This window comes from Pleurodeles waltl, chromosome 1_1 (genome assembly GCF_031143425.1).
Source record: "Pleurodeles waltl isolate 20211129_DDA chromosome 1_1, aPleWal1.hap1.20221129, whole genome shotgun sequence".
NCBI lineage: Eukaryota > Metazoa > Chordata > Amphibia > Caudata > Salamandridae > Pleurodeles > Pleurodeles waltl.
This window is the reverse complement of record NC_090436.1, coordinates 853,265,401-853,291,621: the sequence shown is the minus strand read 5'-3', so window position 1 is coordinate 853,291,621 and position 26,221 is coordinate 853,265,401. Positions and strand designations below refer to the sequence as shown.

At 45.0% G+C, this 26,221-nt stretch overlaps 1 protein-coding gene across 11 annotated transcripts in view; it reads left to right on the top strand.

The window, feature by feature from the left end:
- The window catches only part of NMRK1 (nicotinamide riboside kinase 1), a 290,988-nt gene that overhangs the window by 81,104 nt on the left and 183,663 nt on the right, over positions 1–26,221 (top strand). For all 11 annotated transcript variants that reach the window (XM_069229279.1, XM_069229255.1, XM_069229302.1 and 8 more), the window contains one exon: positions 6,521–6,569. In XM_069229279.1, the coding sequence (XP_069085380.1) occupies positions 6,521–6,569 (49 nt within the window). The remainder of the gene's footprint in view (positions 1–6,520; positions 6,570–26,221) is intronic.

Genomic DNA, 26,221 nt, shown 5'->3' with positions numbered 1-26,221 from the left:
CAAGAACAACCCTTTCCACTCTTAATTGTATGGGTAACGATGGTGAGGATTCACATGCTTTTCAAGGAGGTAGCATGGGGAAAGGCAAGAGCTCAGACCTCAGCAGTCAAACAGCTGACACAATAATGCATTGTCCAATCCACTGCTTACCTTTTGTAAAACGAAAGTACTTTAGTTATGCAGCAAAGCATCATACTACACAATCCATGGGGGCTTCGCATGATAACAACTACGATTCTGAGGTAAACATTTAAACTCTCTGTTGGACCTTCATCCTGTTCCTGTGAGGGGGGGGGGGGTTGTAAATATAGATGAGTGACCATAACTTGTAACTCAAAATGCAAACAATATGAACAATAAATCGACGTCCAGCTAACTACTTGTTTTTATTTTAAAAAGTCGTATTTTATTTCTATCTCTCCACATGCAAAGAGATGCGACAATCATAAGCAACAGTTCAGTCCCCCTTGAGGTTGGGGTTCTAGTGGTCGTCAGTCAAATCCTCCCTGTCACACCGCCTTCGTGTAACGGCAAAGGGTTATTCCCCATGCGCTGGTGGCCACATCAGGGAAAGCAAACTATTAGGCCGTACTCAAGAGTTGTCTTTTGACTCTTCAGGATTTCAGTCAAGTGTTAATGGTGCCTTTAATAATGAATCCCTTGTGTCCCAGAGGCCCTAGTCTTACCCACTTCTGCAGTGTGGACGCATTTAGCATTACACCGGGTGCCCTCGGCACGGGTACTTACAAAGATCAGGGTACACGCTGCAGTGTTGGTTGGTGCAGGCTCACTCACCAGAGTGGCATGGCTGCTCTCCCCAGTGATCAGAGCAACTTGGAGGTCACAGTGATGTGGTATGTCAACTTCTCCCTGGTGGGAGAATTCAGTACTTTGGCTTCTGACTGGAGACTGTGGGGGTGCATCATCCTCCTCGGCGTCCTCCTGGTCTACAGGGTTCAGTCTGGGAAGATCTTTTAGTGCGGTTAGTACTGCCAGTCACAGCCTCACCTCAGTCCGACCTGAAGTCTTTGATGATTTGGTCTAGCAGTCCACTTGGCATACAGGGTCGCTGTGGTACCTTCTGGACGCAATGTGGACCCCTCAGGTGCAATCGCGCACACCACGGCAGTCCCTCCTGGCATATAAGGTTGCAGCACAGGCATTCATGAGTCCTTGCACTTTGGTCACAAAACTTCTTCACCAGTGGCCCCCTCTGGCATACAGAGTCACCGCAATGAGGCTGCTTAATACTTGCCACAATCTACCACAGCCCCCTCTTTGCATATGGGGGTGCCCAAGAACTGTCTTGTATAGGAACTGTGGCCCCATCAGTGCTCAGCCGAATGCTCACACCTCACATAGGGAGTCCTCGCGGTAGGGCTCCCCACTTGACCTCGCTCCCTCCAGTGCTCTCTTCTTTGTCACAGAGCATACTGATCTTGGCAACCAGGCAGGTGCTGGTGTTCCAGGCACCAGCGCAGGTGGTCTTGGTTGCCCTGGGTGATGTCCCCTCACCCAGCAAGTAGACTAGCAAGCCTTGGCCCCCAGTCCTGCTCTCAGGCAGAAGTCTTGCAGAGCTCCCCCTTCTCACACAGCCCGTCTGGCGGCTTGGCAGATGACAAATTTATGGGGGGCTCAACATCCCTTTCTTATAGTCCTTTTCGAGACCCTAATTCTGATTTAGGGTCTGGGTCTTTGGAGTTTTAGGTTGGTGTTTTGCTTCTGTTGAAGTGGGCACTTCCCCTTTCCATCTTTTTTCATGAAAGAGTTCTGCCACAGCAGGCACGGCTCAGAATGTATTGCCCACAGCACAATTCATGGGAGCGACCAGAGTGCACACCTGGATGTCAGCCACAGTGATATATGCATCAAATGGTTAATCTCATATCCCCAGCCCTGCTCTGAATGAGTCTCTTACCAGTCCCATCTACCTTCCTGAGAGTGCCCAGGCCTCTTCCTTGTGATATATCACTGAATCAGAGAGCAGTTTTTGAAAACGTAAAGGGAGCCTCTTCCTTTTCCCTCCAGTGTGTACCCACCCAACTCACAGGAATAAAGCAATACCCACTTCTGCCTGGGGGATTCCTCTACTCATGTGTTTAACAGGCACGCCTAGGCTTCCTAAAATGGAACCCAGGGTCCTCCATACAATGCAGGAACACTCAGCGTACTTTCACAACACACTTTGGGTCTAGCACTGTTACCTCTGTGCATTGTTCCCTTGATTGTAAATATGCATTCCGTACACACACTCCATCTGCATGCACTGCTAAGCACTGAAGCTTTTCTATCTTTAACCAGGGTGTGTTTCACAAACACACACACTGCCAGCACACGCACTCATTGTGTACGCTGCACAGCACTTCACCCTTCATGTATTGTACTTCACATAGGCACACATACGCCCAGCACATGCTGTCCCTGCAAACGCAGTTCACAGCACTACATCCCTTTCAAACATAGATACACCCTAATCACACATGTACTGCTCCATCATTTTACTGTACCGTTCCCAGGCACATATACAAGTAAATCAGAGTTACTACTCCTGCGCTATGTAGCAATCCACATCTGCCTGATGCAGTGAAGCACCCAGCAGCGGAATGTTTGAAAAGATGAGGGAGCCTCTCTGCCTCACTACAGCAACACAGGGTAAAAAGGACCTGTTCACTACTACTGATTACTGCACGGTATGCTGCTGCCACCTCTCATGTTGTTTAACCACTGCTGAAGGCAGAAGCCTTCCCCTATTAAGAGGGTAGCGCTCTAGACACCCCTCCCAGTTTAACAAGACTGCAAACTGTGAGACAGGCCTATGTTATAGCTCTCATGCATGATCTGTGTTTGTCTATGACAAAAAAAATCAACATAGGGATCCAGACAACAGTACAGTTGGGCACTCAGGGCAGGGGTACATGTTTCTAACTTTGCAGAGAACTTGTACGTTCAACAGGGATTGTTTAAGTAACAGTCAATATTTCAGCTGGAGAACAAAATTGGTGTGCCTGTCTCAGTCTTTCACGTGATGTCCTGCTACCTGCTCACGTTGATGCAGACATGGGACTGCAACAGCGTCTTCACTTTGGACTTGGGCTGCAGCAGGGGAGTAACACAGCAAGCGTACTTAGTGGGCACTCTTTCTGGGAGATGAGGTGTCTGAGTTGGGATCTGAAAAGTGCTCGTTGTGTCACGTGCAACCTGTGGGCCAGGATCATATTGGGTGCTCATCTGGCAGATGCAGCCTTCGGTTCTGGATCAGAATTCAGCTTGAACGGCACATGGTTACTTCTCAGGCTTGATTCTTTATACAGTCCAATGGAGGGGCCATAGTAGAAGGGTGGGAGAACCCACACAGCACTTGTTTACCCCAAATTTGCTCCTAAGGGCAGTCAGCAACTTCTGGGTGTTCCACACACCGGTAACATAGCTGTCTCTTCTTGCAGGGCCAGACATTCTCCTTTTCTGTATGGGCTGGCAGGCAGGCCTCTAGGCTCTAAGCAGACCTTCAGCTAGTTGTGTAAGATTCAGGTTATGTCCCCTCACCTCTGTGAAAATTACTGTCAGGCAGATATCGGCCCTGATCACACAGATGTTCTTTGAGCACTCTGCATAACTCTCCTCCTCTTGGTAATAAAGAAGTTGAAACTGGAACCAGATGAATGGCTTGTGTCCTACTTTTATACACAATATTCATATGGGATTTGGATCCACTGCCTTAGGTTTCAGAGCCAGGGGATTGGATCGCTTTCGGATGTCATTTTCTGGCTGTCCCTCAGGCACAGCTTTTGTGCAAGGTGGTGGATCTCTCAGCAGGTAGCAGTGGCACTGGCTTCAAGGAGTATGCAAAACAGGGGCACAATTAAATGTGAAGTCTCTGCAGCTGGCTGTCATTGGCCTTCTTGAAGCAGTAATCGTGGACAGACAAAAGGACAGGCCCTGCATAGAAACTTCCTAACCTTGAACAGCATAAACGTCAGTCCCAAACCTCAACTCTGCTATGTACCAAAATGCAGTTTTGAGCATCTGGTGAATGATCAGTGCGATGACTTACCAGCGAGGAAAGACTCCACATGGCGTTGAGGAGCAAGGAGGAGGAGTCTTTCCCAAGAACTGACCTCAATGCAGAGAGAGAGAACGCAGAAGCGGAAAGTGGAGCCGAAATGTGGGACCCAGAGGGGAGCTGAGAAGAACGTGTGACCCAACCCATATTGCAAAAGGGAGACACAGAGGAGACCTCTGCTGCCAAGTGCAGAAACCATTGGCAGGATGCTACAATCTGCCATGCCCCCTAGAGCAGCTGGCTAATGCAGGTGCGTCACCAGTTATGGTCATGGCACGGTAGACGAAAGGGAACGACGGGTGGTTTGGGTGGAGTTAACTCCCATTCTCAACTCCCGGGGAGACGCTTGATGTAAACGGACACTCGGTTTAACAATGGAACGCCCCAATTAAAAGGAATATTGGATAAAGAAACCAAATAAAGTTTATTTTGGAGTTGGTTAAATGTGAAAGATAGGGTTTATCAACTTTTAACCCGTAAATAGCAGAATGTAGATAAAAAGTAACTCTTGGAAAAGGAGACAAGTAAAATTCCACAAGCAGAATAGCAGCCACCGAAAGAGAAACAGATAATCTAGGCAGTAGATAGAAACGGACACTATTAGAGACCAAGCACTTACATGTGTTATTTTCTCTGTTCTTCGAGGGTGCTGCACGGTCTAAAGTCCGAGTCAACCTGTGCAAAGAGAAAAAAGAGAGACCTTTAGAAGACTGAACGAGTTACAAAACCGGAAACGTCATCAAGAAAGCTGTTAATACCTATAAATACTAAAATAGAACTAAGAAAAAGAACCTCACTCAAACTAAAATGTGAAGCATTTTTATGCCAAGCGACAGCGGTGCTTGGTAACAATTAATCAGTAGCCCTTTGCTGATAAGATCCTCATTGAATTTCTAAAGGCAGCTGTGTCTCCATCCTCTCTCACTTCAAAGTCTGCATCTCCACCCAGATCTACTGAAATGCAGTTAATACACTTTCAATCTCTGGGGAAGCTACGTAACCTCTCCATGGTGTGCCATGCTACAGCAGGGGCCATCCAAAATTAATCCCACGAGTCCCAATACCCTGACTCCTACCACACACATAGTTCTACTGCCATACATGTACTGCACACTCTGCACATACACACACTTGACATGTACACTGAGTGTCAGCACAAGGTTCTGGGGGTTACATAACAGCAGAAGTTTCCATGTTAGGCACAGTAGCCGGCACAGTCCATCATCAAGGGCAGAGGGCCCATGCTGTCTCACCTTTCTGCAAAGTGTGAAAAATGTCTGGCTGAGTAAAGGTCAGCCTTACAGACACCAATCATTTTCGAGTTAGCCAGCCAGGTGCAGTACACATGCTAAAAGTGCAGGCGCCTGGCAGCCTCAGCCAAACTTTCCCAAGCTGAAGATTTAATAGCCCTGAAGGCATGACCTCTTTAGCCCATAAAAGTCTATGAGGTCCTCCCCCTCATAAAGAGGGCACGAATATCCATTAGACTCAAACTTGGGCAATTCAGTTTTTAGCCCTGAAGGGCCCAAGGCTGACTGTCAATCAGTGGTGCCTCGTAACAGAGTGTGGTGGGGTATACAACTCACACTGATCCCATCCCACTCTGTGACCCATGACAAGCTGACCCTATGAAAGGAAGTGGTGGGATCTTCTTGTTTGCCCAGCCCACAGCATTCAACTCCTTCCGGTTCCTTCTTCTTCCCCTCCTGCTAGACATGCCACCACCTCCAGGTAAGCAATTTTTTTTTCTTTTCATGTTTGGGTACGGAATGTGTGTGAATGTATGTGTATTTATGAATGCATGCTGTGAATGGGTGTGTGTTTATGTGCTTGTGAATAATGAATGTATGTGGGTGCATTTGTGGATGGATGAGTGTGCGTTTGGGTGAGTGTGAATATGTATGCGCGCTTGTGGCCTGCCCCACTGCTCAGGCACATTATTGACCCCCACTGGTCAGTAGACTTTCTTCCCCCACTGACATCGAGAAAAAGGTCTGGTTCCACTACTGTTTGATAAAATCTCGATATTCTCTCACCGCCACTTTAAGTAATTCACCCAAGTCTTGGACAGTAGTCCTACAACAACTATTAGTACATACTCGGGGTCAAAGGACAGGTTTTGGACCACACATTACCAGGGACAGGCCATTGTCTCAGCTCATACACTTGATTATAGTGATGCTGGGGCCAAAATAGTCCGGCTACCAGTTTCACCTAGAGTAGGGCACATAGGGCAGGGGAGCATGCCTGTTTGCCATGGAGTTGACATTCCTATTCCAAAACATGCAACATCTCCCAACTTCTCGAGCTCTACCCCTACAATCTGCTTTCATTTTATATTTGCATAAGAAAATACACTTTTATCACATTTTAATTGAAGCAGTACATTTTTAGTATGGTGTATTGCCATTGACTCAATGAAAACTGTTTTATTTTACACACTGTTTTCCTCCTTTTTAGCCAGACTCAGAAGTTGCAGTGGATGAAAATGGATTTAAACAATATGATGGTATGTTGCATTTTAATAAATAAGGATAATTAACTAAAAGTGTGTAAATATTATCATCTGTTTAGTTATAACATGTTATGTTTTATATATTGTATCTTGAGAAGGACTATTGTATAAAGAAACAAAAACATCCCTTAATTTCTTTCCATTATATTTTTAATCAATGACTGTGATTACCAGGCTGTATAGTTTATCGAAGACATGGTGCATGGAATTTGTCTTTCTCTTAATCCACCGAGGTTTGATGATTTTGGAATGGTGATCCACTGTAAAGCAACCCCTCTGTGGGGCTCTGGCTAGTACTAAGCTGAAAGCCAAACCTTCTGATATACCCCTATTTATTTTGGTTGCATCATCTCCTCATTGGTGCCCTGAATACACCTGCATTTCTACCCTTAGCAGAACACTTGGTTGTGATTACGTGGTTGAAAACAGCCTGAACCTTATTGGTGAAAACCTACAAGTTTTGTGGTTGTTCACTAACCATTTTAAGGTAGGCCGCCCCAAAAATCACCCCCTGCTACTTAATTTATAAATATTGAAATCCCATTCCTCTTATGAAAATGCAAGCCTAACAGTAATATTGTGAAAACACAACACAAGAAAATTCCACACCAACTTAGACTTAGAAAAATAAGGTAAAGTTTAATAAATTATTTGAGATCAAAAAGGCAAACATACAATCAGAAGAACCGGAGATGTGCAGTTTAAAATGTTTAAGTAGAATTAGTGCCTAAAAGCGCAAAGGCTCCAAATGCGGTGATCTGGTTGCTACACCATTCATGTTCCTTCAAGAGATTCTTGCTGGGTGACTTCATTTGCTGACACTTCAGCATTGTGAGTTCTACTAGTTTTCTTCTTGAGCAATGCAAAATTTCACCAAGAAGTTCAGTCAGACCCTTTTTCCTGTGCTCAAACTGCCTAATGATGCCTTCTTTTTCTTTCTCCCTCTCATTCTCAATTCCATGGAACCTACCCACAGGTTGAGCATGGGAAAGAGCCTGAACGTAAAAGGACAATAAAGTTCCCTCATAATGACTTCTTCATTCTTAACCCATAGGACCCTTCCTACTATCAAAACCTTTGTCAGAAAACGCACACCAATAGGCTTCTTTTGCAAACTGAAGGCAAGTGGATAGGGCACCCATCTGGGTAAACACGCAGGTATGCCCATATGGCTACACATGTGTGCATTGTACAAATTGCACAAAACTATGTATTTATACAGTCCTAGAATAAATTCCAGTCCCACAGGTTTGTAGTGAGAAGTAATTTGTGGGCTAAGAACAATTAATTCACAGTAAAAGTAGTTTTATCTTTATGTGGTCCCTGTGTGCAACATTGCCCATACATTCTGAACCCCCTGTCCTCCCCCCCCATGCATTCCTATCCAGTACCTCCTTGCCTTTTGTGTATCTTTCTTTTCAGTCTCTGCCTGCACTTCCTTGTTTATACCCCTTCTGTCCATTTCTGGTTGTGCATCTTGCATGCCTCTCTTCCTTGCCATCCTGAGTCTCCCTGCTGCCAACCCTTTTTTGCAGTGTGGCATTCAGTCTATGCTATATCTCCATGCGTGGGCCCCCAGGGCCTGGCTTCTTTTGTATCATGTCATTCCCTGGCAGGCAATGCTCTGCAGTGCTTGCTTCATGCCTTCCTGCCTCTTTCCCACTATGTTGTCTGTTTAGCATGGACTGAAAGTACTCTAGGGAGGGTGCCAGGGTAGCCCTTTGTCCTGGGGTGGGGCTTCATGTGAGATGTTGACGCCTACGGTCAAATGGCCTTTATTACAGCATGACAGGAATGAAGACGCACACCCAATAAGAATTTCAAGAACAGCCATGTTTTACACAAGAACAGGTAAATCTTTGGGCTAGAGAGGCATGCACAAGGATAGACTATTTCCAACTGAATACTGCTAAAAGATGTTTTCTACTAATCTGTGTTGATGACAGCAGAGAAAGAGTACAAAGGGAAATGCTGAGGGTAATGGGCTCCATGGGCTTTTAAAATAATTTTGTTTGCTTCAGATGGACATGAGCAAGATCACTACTTTTCTTAAGGAAGAGGCATGCGCAGGTCAGTAGAGATAAAAAAAGACATGGCATTTTCTAAAATAAAAAAGATGATTCAGCAAATAAAAAAAATACTTTTAAAAAAGCTGTTACAATCTTGTGACTGGATCAGGGATAAGTACTCTAAACCGCCACTTAGGCATCACCCTGAGTCTTGTTTTCTGGCTTTGCCCCTTTCCAAGCTGGTCTTCTGTGTTAGCAAGCTTTTGCTTAGTACAGTGAAACTGTAGTTCACGATGAAACATAGTTACAGCATAAAAGCCACAATAATGACAGGGTGCAAGTAAATCCCTATTCTGAGCGAACATCCTTTTGTTACCTTCTCCTTGCCGTTCATTCTACAGTTTCTGTGCAATATAATACAAGGAGTGTCAAGATTCAAGAATAAGCAACAATAAAATATATAAATAGATAGTAAATAATATTGTATTATAAGCCAGTTTGTTTGATACATCAAAGCTCTTAATTCCCTGGTGTGGTGTTTGCTCTCTGACGTAGGTTGAGAACAGAAGATCGATGTGGGCAAATTGTCTTGTCACACTAAAACGAGTCAAAGGTATTGGATTGATAAATTATCCTACAATAATTTTCAGATCAAAGTAGTCTAGGGATATTTGTCCCAGCGTAACTCTTTAAAAAAACTATATCTAGGGATAATTTATTTAATCACACCTTGTTTCTAGAAAGGTGCGCATCCAGTGACCAATTTAGATGCAAGCGTTCTACCTGTTTCATTAAAAGGTAGCAACATACAGCCTGTGTCCCATATCATTACATCAACGCACTCTGTGCAAACGATAAGTGCCATCCATCACGGCACCACAAATGGTGTGTCCTGTTTAATGAGAAACGCATAATGTGAGAAGCACAGAAGTGAAATAAAACAGATGTCCTCCAAGATACTAGGGTACTCCCCATATTCTTTTTAATTATACAGAAGATGTATAAACAAGATGTAGCCCATATAAAAATTCTTGCAAAGTGAGCCCCACGTTTATAAAGAAGTTAATTCTGCACCCATGATCCTGCCTTGGCATGCCCACTGCTCATTCTGCACTACTTGTGGCTCTATGAGCCCTGTAACTCATTGGTTCTCTCTCTTCTTGCGCTCCTTACATTAATGACTGAACCTGTAGGTGTGCCCTGTGCCCCACCATGCTTTTCACCACTTATATATTGTATTTCTGTGCCTCCGTGGACCCCCAGTGTATCCATGTTCAGTACCTTTCTTTACTTCACTGCTCATGCTCTTCCTCTGCTAGCTTTGTGTGTTGTGACCCCCACCCATCCCGAACACTTATCTGAGACTTCCATGGAGGGATCCACATTTGCAAATTAAAACGAAATAAAAATCAGAGGAAACGTCAACCCTGACCTCGGATGTTATTTTTCAGAACGAGGCCAGCTCTAAGGAAAACCCAGAAGAAGAAAAGAGAGAACATACAGAGAGCAATAAAGACCGGGAGGAGCAAAGAGGGTAGTGCCAGAAGGTGGAGAAGAAGGAGAAGCCGAAGACGCCAGGACAGAGGAGCAAGAAGAAAAAACTGGCAATACAGAAGAAGGTAAAGGAGGAATCGTAAACCAAGAAAGGAAAGAGCAAGAATGAGAAGAAGACGAAGGAAGAGCAGAGCGAGGACGAGAAGCAGACTAGAGGAGAGCGACACCAGGACAAGAAGTAGATAGCCAAAGCAGAGAGGAGGAAGAAGGCAAGGAGTGGGAAGAGTGGTTCAAAGCAGAGTACTGGGACTCTGCCAGAGAAGCGAGGTGCCCAACACAGTTCTGGAGAACCGTGACACTCCTGGTGAGTGACCCCGGCTGGAAAAGGGAAAAGGGGGAGCATGAAAACAAGAGAGCACTATCTTAACAAGGTATTTTGTGCACAATACTGATAAAGAACTGCAAAAAGGAGGAGGGGAAAGAGGGCTACCGACATTAATTACATTCGTACATTTTTCCATCCACATGAGTGTGAGGACGGAAATCTCTCTGGTGAAGAGAAACATTCCGCAAAGCTTACCCACCTCAAGAATAGTTTGTCAAGGTAGGCAGGTGAGCGAACAGTCATTTATTTGTCAAGGTTATTTGAGGGATGTCACGAGCACCTCATCTACTATGTGAGTTTTTTCCCCCCACTTCCATATGTTGTATGAGACCATTGGATCACTTCAACTCACTAAGATATTTACTTCAGGTGCCTTGATGAAAGAGAAATGCCCATAATCTTTCCTGGTATACTTGCCATAGAATTTGTTTTTCCTTTTCTCTCTTGGTTCCCACATGACAAGACTCCGGCGGTAGTCACCACTCCTAGTCTGCACTGGTACACCTAAAAGGGAAAAAGATGCGAGAGAAAGATTAGAACTTCAAGGAACAATACAAATCCAGAAGCTTACATCACTGTCACTCCCAGTATCCCTGCGATGAAAATCCTGTAGTATTCTGAGAAACTGGCACCTTGTTGCAGCACCCCTCACCACCCCAACTTTTTGCCTGGTTCCTGAATGCAACTTGGACTGGAGTGCACTGGGAACATGCTAACCAGCTTCCCAGTGTTCTTTCCCTAAAATTGTAAAGGTAATTGGAAACACCCTTAACTACCACTGTAAGTCCCTAGTAGATGGGTACTTGGGTACCTAGGGCATGGGGTAATAAGGGTAGGCCCCTGAGGGCAGCAGCACTGATTGTGCCACCCTCTACGGCCAGGCATCCAGATGCACCCAGCACTGCCATAGCAGGCTGAGTGTCCTGGTGCAAACCTAAAATGCAAACTCAACATGGCACACTGCCTGTGTGACCTGTCCACTATACACTGCATACCATATAGGTAAGTCACTTCTCTGGCAGGCCTTTCAGCCCGGAGACAGGGTGCACTATGTAGTTTGTGAGGGCATAACTGCATGCGCAGTATGCCTCCACTGTGTCCTTGCCAAACCTGGGACATAGTGAGTGAACAGAGCAGCCTTTTTAATATATGTGCTGGACACTGGTCAACACAAGTTTCCCAGCTACATGGTGGCTGCTCTGAACCCTGGGTTGTTTAGTATCAAACAACTCAGAATGATAAATCCAAACTAGTACCAGTTCTGGATTTATTATAAAATGTGCTCGGGGATTACCTTAAAGGTGCCACCTGCAAAAGTTAACTAGCCTGGCATGGTTGCTGGGTGGTTTTAGCCAGCCTGCCACCTCCAGACAGTCAATATACAAACCTTGGGGGAGAGCCCTGTCTCTCTGGTTTGTAAAACAATGCCCTTCCTGGGTGGAGGAGCTAACACCCCTCCCTCAGGAATGTGCACTGTCCTGGCAGTGAGCTTCAAAGGGCTACCACCCTTGAAACTCGACCCCCAGGCCTGCTGCTAGCAGCAGATGGCCTCCCCTTTACAAACCCCCACTTTTTGGCAGGAGCAAAGGTGGGAAACCACACAAAGGTTAGGGGGCGTGTTGCCTACGAGGTGGACCCTCCATTTAATTTTCCTCCATCTTAAATGGAAGGAAAATAGCCAATCAGGTTTAGGGAAATGACCCTTCCCACAGGAAGTGGTCACTAAATTGGGAGGAACCACACAAAGGTAAGTGTCCCATTGGACATTTCAAGGTTTCCCCTAAAATGCCCACTAAATTCAATATTTAGTGGGCATCCCTAGACCAAGAAATCACATTCGAAAGGGCAAAGAAGACTAGCCCAAAGAAGATCAAAGGCATGAGAACTGTGGACCTGCTGCACAAAGAAAAGACGACAACCTCTGCTTGCCACACCCACACCCAGGACCCGACAATTGCTGCTGTGGAGTAGCTGAACACTGGACTGACCTCAAGAAACCCAGAGGACCTCCAGGCTTCACCATTCGCCCAATATCTCCCTTCCGAGTGGAGAAACCAATAAAGAACCAACAACCCAGTGAGGGTCACTTCACTGACCGGCCGATGTCTCCCAAACCGACAGTCACAGCAAGACCTGACCACACACCGACGACCACCAGGACAAACCCTGCAGGTGTGCCAAGTTTGGTGACACTGCGCCCTCTAGTGGCCGTACCATACCAGTACCCTGGGTAGTAGTCAGCTGATGTTGGACAATAAAAAAATCAGCTACCCCAGAGCTGAAAAAGGATCACGAGGAAGCCCCAGTCCAGGTACTTCCGGAACACCCCGGACCTCCCGCCAGAGTGCTCCCATTGTCCTGTGAGTAGCCTTCAAAGAGTCTTACCTCCAGCTTCTGTGCTCTGCAATGAGGAACCAGCTGTGTCCCAAGTGGGCCCTCACCCCTTGTGACCTCAACACTCCAAGGAGACCCCCAGGCACCACCTTTAAACCTGCAGGAACAGACCTTTTCCAAGTGGACCAGCTCAGTGGCCCTGTACCAGTTACAAGAGACTTTCCAGCACTGCTCCCGCCGGAACCAGGAGCCGTCCAAACTTCTCCAGCTGGTACAGGGTGCCCACTGACGACCTCAACTAACCTGCAAAAGTGGAACTTGGTAAACCAAATGTACGATTTTATATTCATTTTTAAAAGTGACTGCCTATTGATTTCTATGGTACGTAATTACCCACAGAAAGACTGTATTCATTAAAACTTCAAAAATCCATATCTTAAAAAGTACTTAACCAGTTTTGATAATCTTGGTCTTAAAAGTTTTATATAAAAATCTGAACTAGTTTTATTAATTGGTCTTGAGTTAGTCCTTCGAAAATGTGAAGTGCATGATTAATACTGCGAGTACTACAAATGCTTTGCACTTCTCCAAGATTAGTCTAACTGCTCAACCAAGCTACCTCAAAAATGAGAACATTAGGTGATCTAGTTTTTGTCTCTGGAAACCAATGTGTGGTAGCCTGAACCCCCTGCACAGTATGCCTAGCTTTGCACACTAAATAGAGGGCCAGCCTCCTACAAGTACACTTGTTCATTATTTTTGAACCACTTAAAAGAAATACAAACAGCCAAAATTTCACACCATATCAAGCGTCCAAAACCTTATGTTCGATGGCATATGTTGCTGCAGATACACATGTTTAGCACAGTCCGCTGCCTGGTGTTGGGCTCGGAGTATTACAAGTTGTTTTTCTTCGAAGAAGTCTTTTTTGGTCACGGGACCGAAGGACTCCTCCCTCTTCGGCTCCATTGCGCATGGGCGTCGACTCCATCTTAGATTGTTTTTTTCCGCTGTCGGGTTCGGACATATTCCTTTTCGCTCCGTGTTTCGGTTCGGAAAGTTAGTCAGAATCTCGGAAGAAAGCGTCGGTATTGTTCCGTTCGGTATCGGGATAGTTAGGTACATCGACACCGATCATCGAAAGACTTTGGGGTAGCTTCGATTCCCCCATCGGGGCCTGGTCGGCCCGACCGCGTGCGACATCGAAGCCGATGGAACGGACCCCGTTTCGTTTCTGCCCAAAATGTCACAGTAAGTATCCTTATACAGATCAGCACTTGGTCTGTAACTTGTGCTTGTCCCCCGAGCACAAGGAGGATACCTGTGAGGCCTGTCGAGCCTTCCGGTCCAGAAAAACACTCCGGGACCGAAGAGCCAGGCGTCTACAAATGGCGTCCACGCCAACAAAACAACGTTTCGACGACGAAGAGGAAACTTTCTCGGTTCCGGAATCAGAATCCGGAGACTCCGACGTCGAACAACAGCAACAAACAGTGAGTAAGACGTCGAAAATTAAAACCATCGAGAAGACAAAAGCCCAGGGGACGCCACTGCCAACAGGCCATGGCTCGACCCATAAGACCGGCGACCCGTCGAAGGCGCCGAAAAAGGGCACGCCCATAGCGAAGACACCCGACTCCGGTCGAGGGACCGCCATGGAGCAACCTCGGAGCCGAGATAGCGGCTCCGAGAGGCAAAAACAAGATGCCGGCACCGAAAAACCTCGGCACCGAGACACACTGCCGAAATCCACAAAAATTCTGTCGGTGCCGAAGCCGAAAAAAGATTCTCTCTCGGCGCCGAAAAGTTCCACACCTTCATCCTACACAGAGGAACAAGGAATAAGTGGCCAGATGCACAGATTTGGACAAGAGCTCCAAAGTGTAGAATCAGACTACACACAAAAGAGACTGTACATCCAGCAAGACACAGGGAAGATATCAACCCTTCCCCCAATAATAAGGAAAAGAAGGATCGGACTTCTTAAGGATGACGCACAACCACAAGCCAAAGTGGTTAAAAAAGTCACGCCTCCGCCCTCTCCACCACAACAGGCATCGCCGGCACAAACACCGCCACAAATGCACTCACCAGCGCAAACTACCATAAGTCAAGATAATCAGGATCAAGACGCTTGGGACCTATATGACACCCCAGTGCCGGACAATGATCCCGATTCATACCCCACAAAGCCGTCACCGCCAGAGGACAGTACCTCATACTCGCAACTGGTGGCTAGGGCTGCAGAATTCCACAATGTCCAACTGCATTCCGATCCTATAGAGGATGATTTTTTATTTAACACCCTCTCGGCTACACATAGCCAATATCAATGTCTCCCAATGCTACCAGGGATGTTACGGCACGCAAAACAAATTTTTGAAGAGCCCGTAAAATCAAGAGCCATCACCCCAAGGGTGGATAAGAAATACAAACCACCACCCACAGACCCAGTGTTTATTACTTCACAGTTACCACCTGACTCCGTAGTAGTAGGGGTAGCTCGCAAGAGAGCAAATTCCCATACATCTGGCGACGCCCCACCTCCGGACAAAGAAAGCAGAAAATTTGATGCAGCAGGAAAAAGAGTAGCATCACAGGCAGCCAACCAGTGGCGCATCGCAAATTCTCAAGCGCTGCTGGCCAGATATGACCGCGCACACTGGGATGAGATGCAACTTCTCGTAGACCATCTTCCCCAGGAATACCAAAAAAGGGCGCAGCAAATAGTTGAAGAGGGACAAACCATCTCAAACAATCAAATCCGCTCTTCACTGGACGCAGCCGATACTGCAGCGAGAACAGTCAACACTGCTGTCACCATAAGGAGACACGCTTGGCTCCGCACTTCAGGCTTCAAACCTGAAATCCAGCAGGCTGTCCTTAATATGCCCTTCAACGAGAAACAACTTTTTGGCCCTGAAGTGGACACAGCCATTGAAAAACTTAAAAAGGACACAGACACGGCCAAAGCCATGGGCGCACTCTACTCCCCGCAGAGCAGAGGCTCTTTTAGAAAAACTCCATTTAGAGGGGGGTTTCGTGGCCAACCCACAGACACCACCAGCCAACAAACAAGAACCACACCATATCAGGGTTCATTCCAAAGGGGAGGTTTCAGGGGATATAGAGGGGGTCAATTCCCAAGGAGTAGGGGAAGATTCCAAACTCCAAAAACACCTCCACCTAAACAGTGACTTTCAAGTCACACAACCCCTTCACTCAACACCAGTGGGGGGAAGACTAAGCCAATTCTACCAATCTTGGCAGCAGATTACAACAGACAATTGGGTATTAGCAATAATCCAACATGGCTATTGCATAGAATTCCACAAATTCCCACCAAACATCCCTCCAAAAACACGCAAAATGTCACCACAACATTTAGAACTTTTAGGACTAGAAGTTCAAGCACTACTGCAAAAGGATGCAATAGAGTTAGTACCAGTACAACAAAAAAACACAGGAGTTTACTCCCTGTACTTTCTAATTCTAAAAAAAGACAAAACATTAAGACCAATATTAGATCTCAGGACACTAAATACCTACATCATATCGGACCACTTTCACATGGTCACACTACAAGACATCATTCCACTGCTCAAACAGCAAGATTACATGACCACATTAGACCTAAAAGATGCGTACTTTCATATACCGATACACCCTTCTCACAGAAAGTACCTAAGGTTCGTATTCAAAGGAATACATTACCAATTCAAGGTGTTGCCATTCGGAATAACAACTGCACCAAGAGTATTCACAAAATGTCTAGCAGTAGTAGCAGCACATATCAGGAGACAACAGATACATGTGTTTCCTTACCTAGACGATTGGCTAATCAAGACCAACACAGTAAAAAAGTGCACAAACGACACCACATATGTCATACAAACCCTTCACAAACTGGGTTTCTCCATCAACTATACAAAGTCACACCTCGAACCGTGTCAGACACAACAATATCTAGGGGCAACCATCAACACATCAAAAGGAATTGCCACTCCAAGTCCACAAAGAGTGCAAGCATTCCACAAGGTAATAAGTGCTATGTTTCCAAACCAAAAGATACAAGCAAAATTTGTGCTAAAACTTCTAGGCATGATGTCATCATGCATAGCCATTGTCCCAAACGCAAGACTACACATGCGACCCTTACAACAGTGCCTAGCATCACAATGGTCACAGGCACAGGGTCAACTTCAAGATCTGGTGTTGGTAGACCGCCAAACATACCTCTCGCTTCTATGGTGGAACAGCAACAATTTAAACAAAGGGCGGACATTTCAGGACCCAGTGCCTCAATACGTTATAACAACAGATGCTTCCATGACAGGGTGGGGAGCACACCTCAATCACCACAGCATTCAAGGACAATGGGATGTACACCAAACAAAATTTCATATAAATTACCTAGAACTGTTAGCAGTATTTCTAGCGTTAAAAGCCTTTCAACCCATAATAACACACAAATACATTCTTGTCAAAACAGACAACATGACAACAATGTATTATTTAAACAAACAAGGAGGAACACACTCAACACAATTGTGTCTCCTAACACAAAAAATATGGCAGTGGGCGATTCACCACCACATTCGCCTAATAGCACAATTTATTCCAGGGATCCAAAACCAACTAGCAGACAACCTTTCGCGAGACCACCAACAAGTCCACGAATGGGAAATTCACCCCCAAGTTCTGAACAAGTACTTTCAAATTTGGGGAACACCCCAGATAGATTTGTTCGCAACAAAAGAAAACGCAAAATGCCAAAACTTCGCATCCAGGTACCCACACCGCGAATCACAAGGCAATGCTCTATGGATGAGTTGGTCAGGGATATTTGCATACGCTTTTCCCCCTCTCCCTCTCCTTCCATATCTAGTAAACAAATTGAGTCAAAACCAACTCAAACTCATACTGATAGCACCCACATGGGCAAGACAACCTTGGTATACAACTCTACTAGACCTTTCACTAGTACCGCATGTCAAACTACCCAACAGACCAGATCTGTTAACACAACACAAACAACAGATCAGGCATCCAAACCCAGCATCATTGAATCTAGCAATTTGGCTCCTGAAATCCTAGAATTCGGACACTTAGACCTCACACAAGAATGTATGGAGGTCATAAAACAAGCTAGAAAAGCTTCCACTAGACACTGCTATGCATCTAAGTGGAAAAGATTTGTTTGCTACTGCCATACCAATCAAATCCAACCATTGCATGCCTCTACGAAGGACATAGTGGGATACTTACTACATTTGCAAAAAGCGAATCTCGCTTTTTCATCTATAAAAATACACCTCGCAGCAATATCTGCTTACCTACAAACTACTCATTCATCGTCTCTATTTAGAATACCAGTTATTAAAGCATTCATGGAAGGGCTAAAAAGAATTATACCACCAAGAACACCACCAGTTCCTTCATGGAACCTTAACATCGTCTTAACAAGACTCATGGGTCCACCTTTCGAACCCATGCATTCCTGTGAAATGCAATATCTAACGTGGAAAGTCGCATTTCTCATTGCAATCACATCCCTCAGAAGAGTAAGTGAAATACAGGCATTTACCATACAAGAACCATTTATTCAAATACACAAAAATAAAATAGTTCTAAGAACAAATCCAAAATTTCTACCAAAAGTAATCTCACCATTCCATTTAAATCAAACAGTAGAATTGCCAGTGTTCTTCCCACAACCAGATTCCGTGGCTGAAAGGGCACTACATACATTAGACATCAAAAGAGCACTAATGTACTACATTGACAGAACAAAGCTAATCAGGAAAACAAAACAACTGTTCATAGCTTTTCAAAAACCACACATAGGAAATCCAATCTCTAAACAAGGCATTGCTAGATGGATAGTCAGATGTATTCAAACATGCTATCTTAAAGCCAAGAGAGAATTGCCTATTACACCAAAGGCACACTCAACCAGAAAGAAAGGTGCTACAATGGCCTTTCTAGGAAACATTCCTATGAGCGAAATATGTAAGGCTGCAACCTGGTCTACGCCTCATACATTTACTAAACACTACTGTGTAGACGTACTAAATGCACAACAAGCTACAGTGGGCCAAGCTGTACTAAGAACATTATTCCAAACTACTTCAACTCCTACAGGCTAAACCACCGCTTTTAGGGGAGGTAACTGCTTTATAGTCTATGCTAAACATGTGTATCTGCAGCAACATATGCCATCGAACTGAAAATGTCACTTACCCAGTGTACATCTGTTCGTGGCATTAGTCGCTGCAGATTCACATGTGCCCTCCTGCCTCCCCGGGAAGCCTGTAGCCGTTTAGAAGTAGATCTTAAATCTTAAACATTTGTACATTTGTAAATAATTATTATAAACTTTTTATGTACATACGTATTCACTCCATTGCATGGGCACTATTTATAGCAAACAACTCCATCCTCACCCTCTGCGGGGAAAACAATCTAAGATGGAGTCGACGCCCATGCGCAATGGAGCCGAAGAGGGAGGAGTCCTTCGGTCCCGTGACCAAAAAAGACTTCTTCGAAGAAAAACAACTTGTAATACTCCGAGCCCAACACCAGGCAGCGGACTGTGCTAAACATGTGAATCTGCAGCGACTAATGCCACGAACAGATGTACACTGGGTAAGTGACATTTTCATTCCGACCTAGTCTCCCTCACTTGACTTTCGTGACCCTCCTGAACCCAGCTCATTCCTCTTCCATGCAACTCTTTTCATACATGTATGCTTTCTGGGCTCTGCCTCCTCCACTGTACCTACTTGATTTTCTATGTTTGCCCCCTACTCCTCCTTGCTTCCAATCTCTTGTCCCTTGTGTATCTTTCACCTTTCCCACTTAGGACTGTGTCATGCTCGCACCATATGTCCAAATGACCCTGGACTGTGTTTCTTCTGTGCTTTAGTACTCACTTTGATCCTGTGTGCCTGTGCCCATTTTATGCACCCTGCTTCTTTTCTCTGCCGCCCCGGGCCTCACTGTCAGTGCCCGTTGAACCCTCATATATGGCTCTTGCAAATCAGTGCTTCAGAAGTGTTGGAGCCACAGTTATTTGCTCTCTGCAACATGATTCTCAGCAACCATTCCTTTGTGGGAGCAGATCTTTCACCCCTTCGTCCCATATTGTGCTCTACAGATTCTGTGTGCATTTGTGTGTGTGCATTTCTGTAAAGCTTGCACTGTTGCTGTCTGTGCTACATCGGTGCACTGCTACCAGTAATGTCTAGTTGACTGAGGTGTGACAATAGTTTTTCACTATATTGAAATCACAACAGTTACATTTATCAGTGCTTCATTTAATTTTTATTGTATCTCTGTTGTTAATTACAAATATGTTACATTTTCTACTGTTCAATTAATATATATTTTACTGCAATTAATAAATATTATTGAAACAGGCACTTCACCACCTTATATATTGGTTGTGTTAAATACAATCAAATTGTGCTTTTAACCCTTAAGTACATTGAGCACGTTCTTGAAAGGAATAATGTTGAAAAATGACTTGCTGACTTGGTATATGACTATATGGCTCCATGGATATGCATCAGGGAATTATATGCCAAATGTTGCCTTGCTGGAAAATACATGTAACTCATTAGAAATGGCTTATCAAAAAATATGTACACCTTTTGCAAGTATCTTGCATATTCTTGTTAAGTTTTCATTTTCAAATCATTGTCATAGAAAGCTTCTGATTGCCTTTGTTGAGAAGTGTGTGTGCTATAGAACTCCTGAAACAAAGTATAGTAGTTCCTATCACAAAACCTTCCTCATTATTTTGTTGCAAACATATTCAGAACTTTTATTTAACCCCTTCGCTGCCAGGCCTTTCCCCCCTCAGGTGCCAAGCCTTTTTCGGGCTATTTGAGGCAGTTCGCGCTTAGTTAGGCCCTCATAACTTTTTGTCCACATAAGCTACCCACGCCAAATTTGCGTCCTTTTTTTCCAACATCCTAGGGATTCTAGAAGTACCCAGACTTTGTAGGGTCCCCTGAAGGAGACCAAGAAATTAGCCAAAATACAGGTTTCACTCTGTAACTTTTCCTTGCAATGTCAGATTTTTGAAAGCAATATACTGTTATGTCTGTTGGACTCTTCTGGTTGCGGGGATATATAGGGCTTGTAGGTTCATCAAGAACCCTAGGTACCCAGAGCCAATAAATGCCAATAAATGAGCTGCACCCTGCAGTGGGTTTTCATTCTATACCGGGTATACAGCAATTCATTTGCTGAATTATAAAGAGTGAAAAGTAGCTATCAAGAAAACCTTTGTATTTCCAAAATGGGCACAAGATAAGGTGTTGAGGAGCAGTGGTTATTTGCACATCTCTGAATTCCGGGGTGCCCATACTAGCATGTGAATTACAGGGCATTTCTCAAATAGGTGTCTTTTTTACACACTCTCTTATATTTGGAAGGAAAAAATGTAGAGAAAGACAAGGGGCAATAACACTTGTTTTGCTATTATATGTTCCCCCAAGTCTCCCGATAAAAATGGTACCTCACTTGTGTGGGTAGGGCTAGCGCCCGCGACAGGAAATGCCCCAAAAAACAACGTGGACACATCCCATTTTTTGACAGAAAACAGAGGTGTTTTTTGCAAAGTGCCTACCTGTAGATTTTGGCCTCTAGCTCAGCCAGCACCTAGGGAAACTTACCAAATCTGTGAATTTATGAAAACTAGAGACCTAGGGGAATCCAACATGGGGTGACTTGTGGGGCTCTGACCAGGTTCTGTTACCCAGAATCCTTTGCAAACCTCAAAATGTGGCAAAAAAAACACGTTTTTCTCACATTTTGGTGACAGAAAGTTCTGGAATCTGAGAGGAGCCACAAATTTCCTTCCACCCAGTGTTTCCCCAAGTCTCCCGATTAAAAAATTATACCTCACTTATGTGGGTAGGCCTAGCGCCCGTGACGGGAAATGCCCCAAAACACAACGTGGACACAACCCATTTTTTGACAGAAAACAGAGGTGTTTTTTGCAAAGTGCCTACCTGTAGATTTTGGCCTCTAGCTCAGCCCGCACCTAGGGAAACCTACCAAACCTGTGCATTTTTTAAAACTAGAGACCTAGGGGAATCCAAAATGGGGTGAGTTGTGGGGCTCTAACCAGGTTCTGTTACCCAGAATCCATTGCAAACCTCAAAATGTGGCTAAAAAACACATTTTCCTCACATTTCGGTGACAGAAAGTTCTGGAATCTGAGAGGAGCCACAAATGTTGGCCTCTAGCTCAGCCGGCCCCAGGGGGGAGCAGAAATGGCATAAAATAAATATCCCCCCCATCCCCCCGGGGAGCGACCCTTGCCTACGGGGTCGCTCCCCCTGCGTGACATTGGCACACAAAAAAAGATCCCTGGTGCCTAGTTGTTTCTGCCCCCCTTGGGGGCAGATTGACCTAAAATCAGCCAATTTGCCCCCATGGGGGGGAGAAATGGTCTAAATACAATTTGCCCCCCAGGGGAGCGACCCTTGCCTAATGGGTCGCTCCCCATCTCTAAAAAAAAAATTTAAAAAAAAAAACACCAAAAAGAAATTTGCTCTGGCGCCTAAAGGTCGGCCTAATAACAATAGGCAGAAAAGGCCTAAAATAAATTTACCCCCCCAGCCCCCCCCCCCGCAGATCGGCCTAATTAAAATAGGCTGATCTGCCCCCCAGGGGGGCAGAAATGGCCTAAAATAAATTTTTCCCCCAGGGGAACGACCCTTGCCTAAGGGGTCGCTCCCCTTGAGTGAAATTCACGAAGAAAAAAAAAACTCCCTGTTGTCTAGTGGTTTCTGTCCCCCTTGGGGGCAGATTGGCCTCATAAAAATAGGCCAATCTGCCCCCAAGGGGGGCCGAAATGGCCTAAATGTAATTTGTCTCATAGGGGAGCGACCTTTGCCTAAGGGGTAGCCCCCCACCTCTTAAAAAAAAAAAAAAAAAAATGATCCCTGGTGCCTACAGGTTTCTGCCCCTAATAATAGGCCGACCTGCCCCTGGGGGGTGGGGGGAGCAGAAAAGGCCTTAAAAAAAATGCCCCCCCCTGGGAGCGACCCTTGCTGAAGGGGTCTCTCCCTCATGCCAGTTTCCAAATCAGAATAAAATCCCTGGTGTCTAGTGGGCGTTTCAAAAGCCGGATTGCTTTACAATCCTGCTTTTGAAACGCTGAGAGAGACTTCAAAGGGAAGGAAATACATTTCTTTACCTTTGAAGCCTCTCTCAGCCTCCTCCACGTGATCGGAAGAGAAATGCTTTGCATTTCTCTTCCGAGCGCGCTGGAAGCTGAGCTTCCAGCGCAAAGGAGGAGGCCTCTGTGACAATCGTCACAGGGGGGGTGGGGGGTGGAAGGGGAAGGGATTCCCCTTCCATCCACGTTCTGGGGGGTGAGGGTGGGGGGCACATCTCGTTCAAGGCACCCGGGAACTGGGATCACTGAGTCACCTCGTCCAAGGCACCGTAGGGGTTAAACATGAAACTACGCAAACTGCAGGACAACCACTGCCAAAACCGCAACAAGCCACACCAAAGGAAGCAAAAGCTTTGAACTAGAACAAAAAGGAGAAATAAACTGTTATAATCACAAATGCAAATACTTTGCCAGTTGACGAGCACCCCATCACCAAACATTTATACATTTTCCCTAGTGTCTAGTGTTCTCTGCCCCCCTTGGGGACAGATGGGCCTAGACAAAATAGGCCAATCTTCCTCCAAGGGGGGCAGAAATGGCATAGAATATATTTCCTCCTTTGGGGGGTGACACTTGCCCAAGGGGCCACCGTCCACCCCCCCCCCCCACACAAAGCACCTCATACACTGGTTTCTAGTGGCTTCTGCTCCCAAGGGTGTTGGAAACGGTGATAAATCCATTGCCCCCCCCCACCCAGGGGGCGCAATCGTTACCCAAGGGGTCGCTTCCCCACACTGTAAACACACACACAAACAAATCCCTGGTGTCTAGTGGGCATTCCTGCTAAGAATCCCGAAGGAGACATCGAGGGAAAGGAAAATCATTTCCTTTCCCCAATGCCTCTTTTTTAGCAATTTCCCTGGTATCTTGGGACATACTTTTGTGAAATATTGCTTAGTATTTTTCTTTAATGTTAGATATTCCCTTAACCTGAAACCCTAATTTGAGGAGAACTGTAAATGTGTCTATTTATTTTCATCTCAAACACATGAAATGAAATTCAACAACTTGTCATATGCTTATGTTCATAATAGTAAATGTGGAAATAGAGTGATATAAACATGCATACCTTTAAGACTACTATTTTTAGTGTGATATGTTTCAATATGGTTAATCCTAATAGGCTATCATGAACATGTTTGAGCTCAAAACATAGCTGCAATAGAAATATTTTATGTAACATTGTTTCCAAATCCTCCTTTATATCCATTTTAAAAATTGGATAATAAGCATTAGATTTTGCTGTGTAAAAGATTAGGATTGGTATTGCCAGTAGTAATGTCAAATGCTGGGTTTCTTCAACAGTTTTTAAAAACATATTATGCAAGGATTAAAAGCCTAAATTCCAGCATTAATATTGGTGGATCATGGGACACTACACACTTCAGATTGCATTTTAAAGGAATTGCAGTGGCTCTGTTGAGAATTTGGAATTTGCTGATCTACAACCACTAGGTCTAAAAAATATGATCTTCCATAAATATGTAAAATAGAGAACACAATTGGAAAAGATAGAATGGTAACCATACATTATTGAAATGTAGAAAATCTCTTGGCCTTTGACTGAATACCTTTTGAGTTTTATAATGCAAATTATTATAAATGAATCCCTTCATTACTACATCTTGTTAATACATTTGCTGGTTAGGTCAAAGATTATGCTTTCTTTAGAGAGGTCCTCATTGTTTCCTTTCATGTAACAAATAAAGATTACAACATAATAGCTAATTTAGGAGAATATTTACTAAACTATTACTACAAAATATAATCATGCATTTTAGCTATTTTTATTCCATCTTCTGTCCTGATCTAGTGCTACTTGAAGGGTAGGTTTCTGTGGAAACCCACTGTTAAATTTGCTTGCCTTACTGTTTCTGTGCAAATGCATGATTTAATTGATTGTTTTATGGATTTCAGTGGACAGAGATTATTCAGCTGCGCTTTATAATAGGTCATGTTTGTTACTGTGCAACATTTAGATTTTAGAACACCTGTTTTAAATAGCTAATGCTCTGTTTATATCTCCTGTACCCAGAATCTTTGTGAACACAATAAATAGTTTGTTGCTCACATACTAAAGGATCTTTACTTTGTTCATGTTTGAAATTCCATATAGTTAAAGGCACAATTAGCAAATGTATGATGCTAGTTAACTTTGTTTTGATGACATTCTCTCGTCATTATACATTGTCAAGGATTATTCTTTTATCTCAGGACACATATTAAATGTTGATTGGTAAATCCCTTTGCACTTCACGTATATTGAAGGACAGAGCTATTTAGTGGCATAGTTCTTACAATTTAATACCTGAAATTTAAGGTCAGGTTTCACTCCCCACGCTGCGCAGCTCGTCCTTACTGCGTCTGTGCCCTCTACCTTGTCCTCGCTGCTGCTGCGAGTTTGAGGCCCTCCACCACCCGCAGGCACCAGCCTGCGCCTCATCCATGGTGTCTAGTGGTTGCCGTAAGTATTGTGTGTCTGTCTTGTAACTGTCTTTCTTTTGTGCCTTTTTTACTGCTTTATCTCCGTTTTTCAGCCTCTTTTTCCTTTTCTGTTAGCCTTTTTGCCTTTTTTCTCCTTTTTCTCCCTGTTTTTGGCTTCTCATAAGCCATTCTCTCTGCTGCCTTTCCCGATGCTGCGTCCCCTGCGGCCTCGCGCCCCCGTTCGCCCACCGCTCCCGCCTCCCAGCTGCTTCTACATCCCACCTCCCCTTCTTAATGGCGGCCGCCAGAGGCAAGCCCGTCTGCGCCTGTCCACGACTGGACCGCACCCAGCGCTAGACCCCCTGGCCCCCACATTCCCGACGCTGCTACAATGCCAACGATCTACACCCCCTCAACACAGGCCGCTCTGCCACCTGCTTCCAAGCCACCCCGAAGCTCACCCGGGACCCTTCTCCTGCCAGAACTGCAGTTTCACCTGCCCCCAAGGTGCCAAACATCACACCAGAACCAAATGTAACCACCTCAGCTGCATCCTCCTCAACACCCGCTCCGACCACAAGTATGCCGTCGAACTCTGGGACCTACTCACTTCATCTTCCCCATACATCGCCTTCCTCACTGAAACTTGGATGAACCCCTCCTCGGAACCCGACATCGCCATAGCCATCCCTGAAGGCTATAAGAACACCCGCAGAGACCGCACCAACAGACTGGGAGGAGGGATCGCCATAGTCCTCAATTACACAGTCAGAATCTCGACCAACACCAATGACGCCGCCGA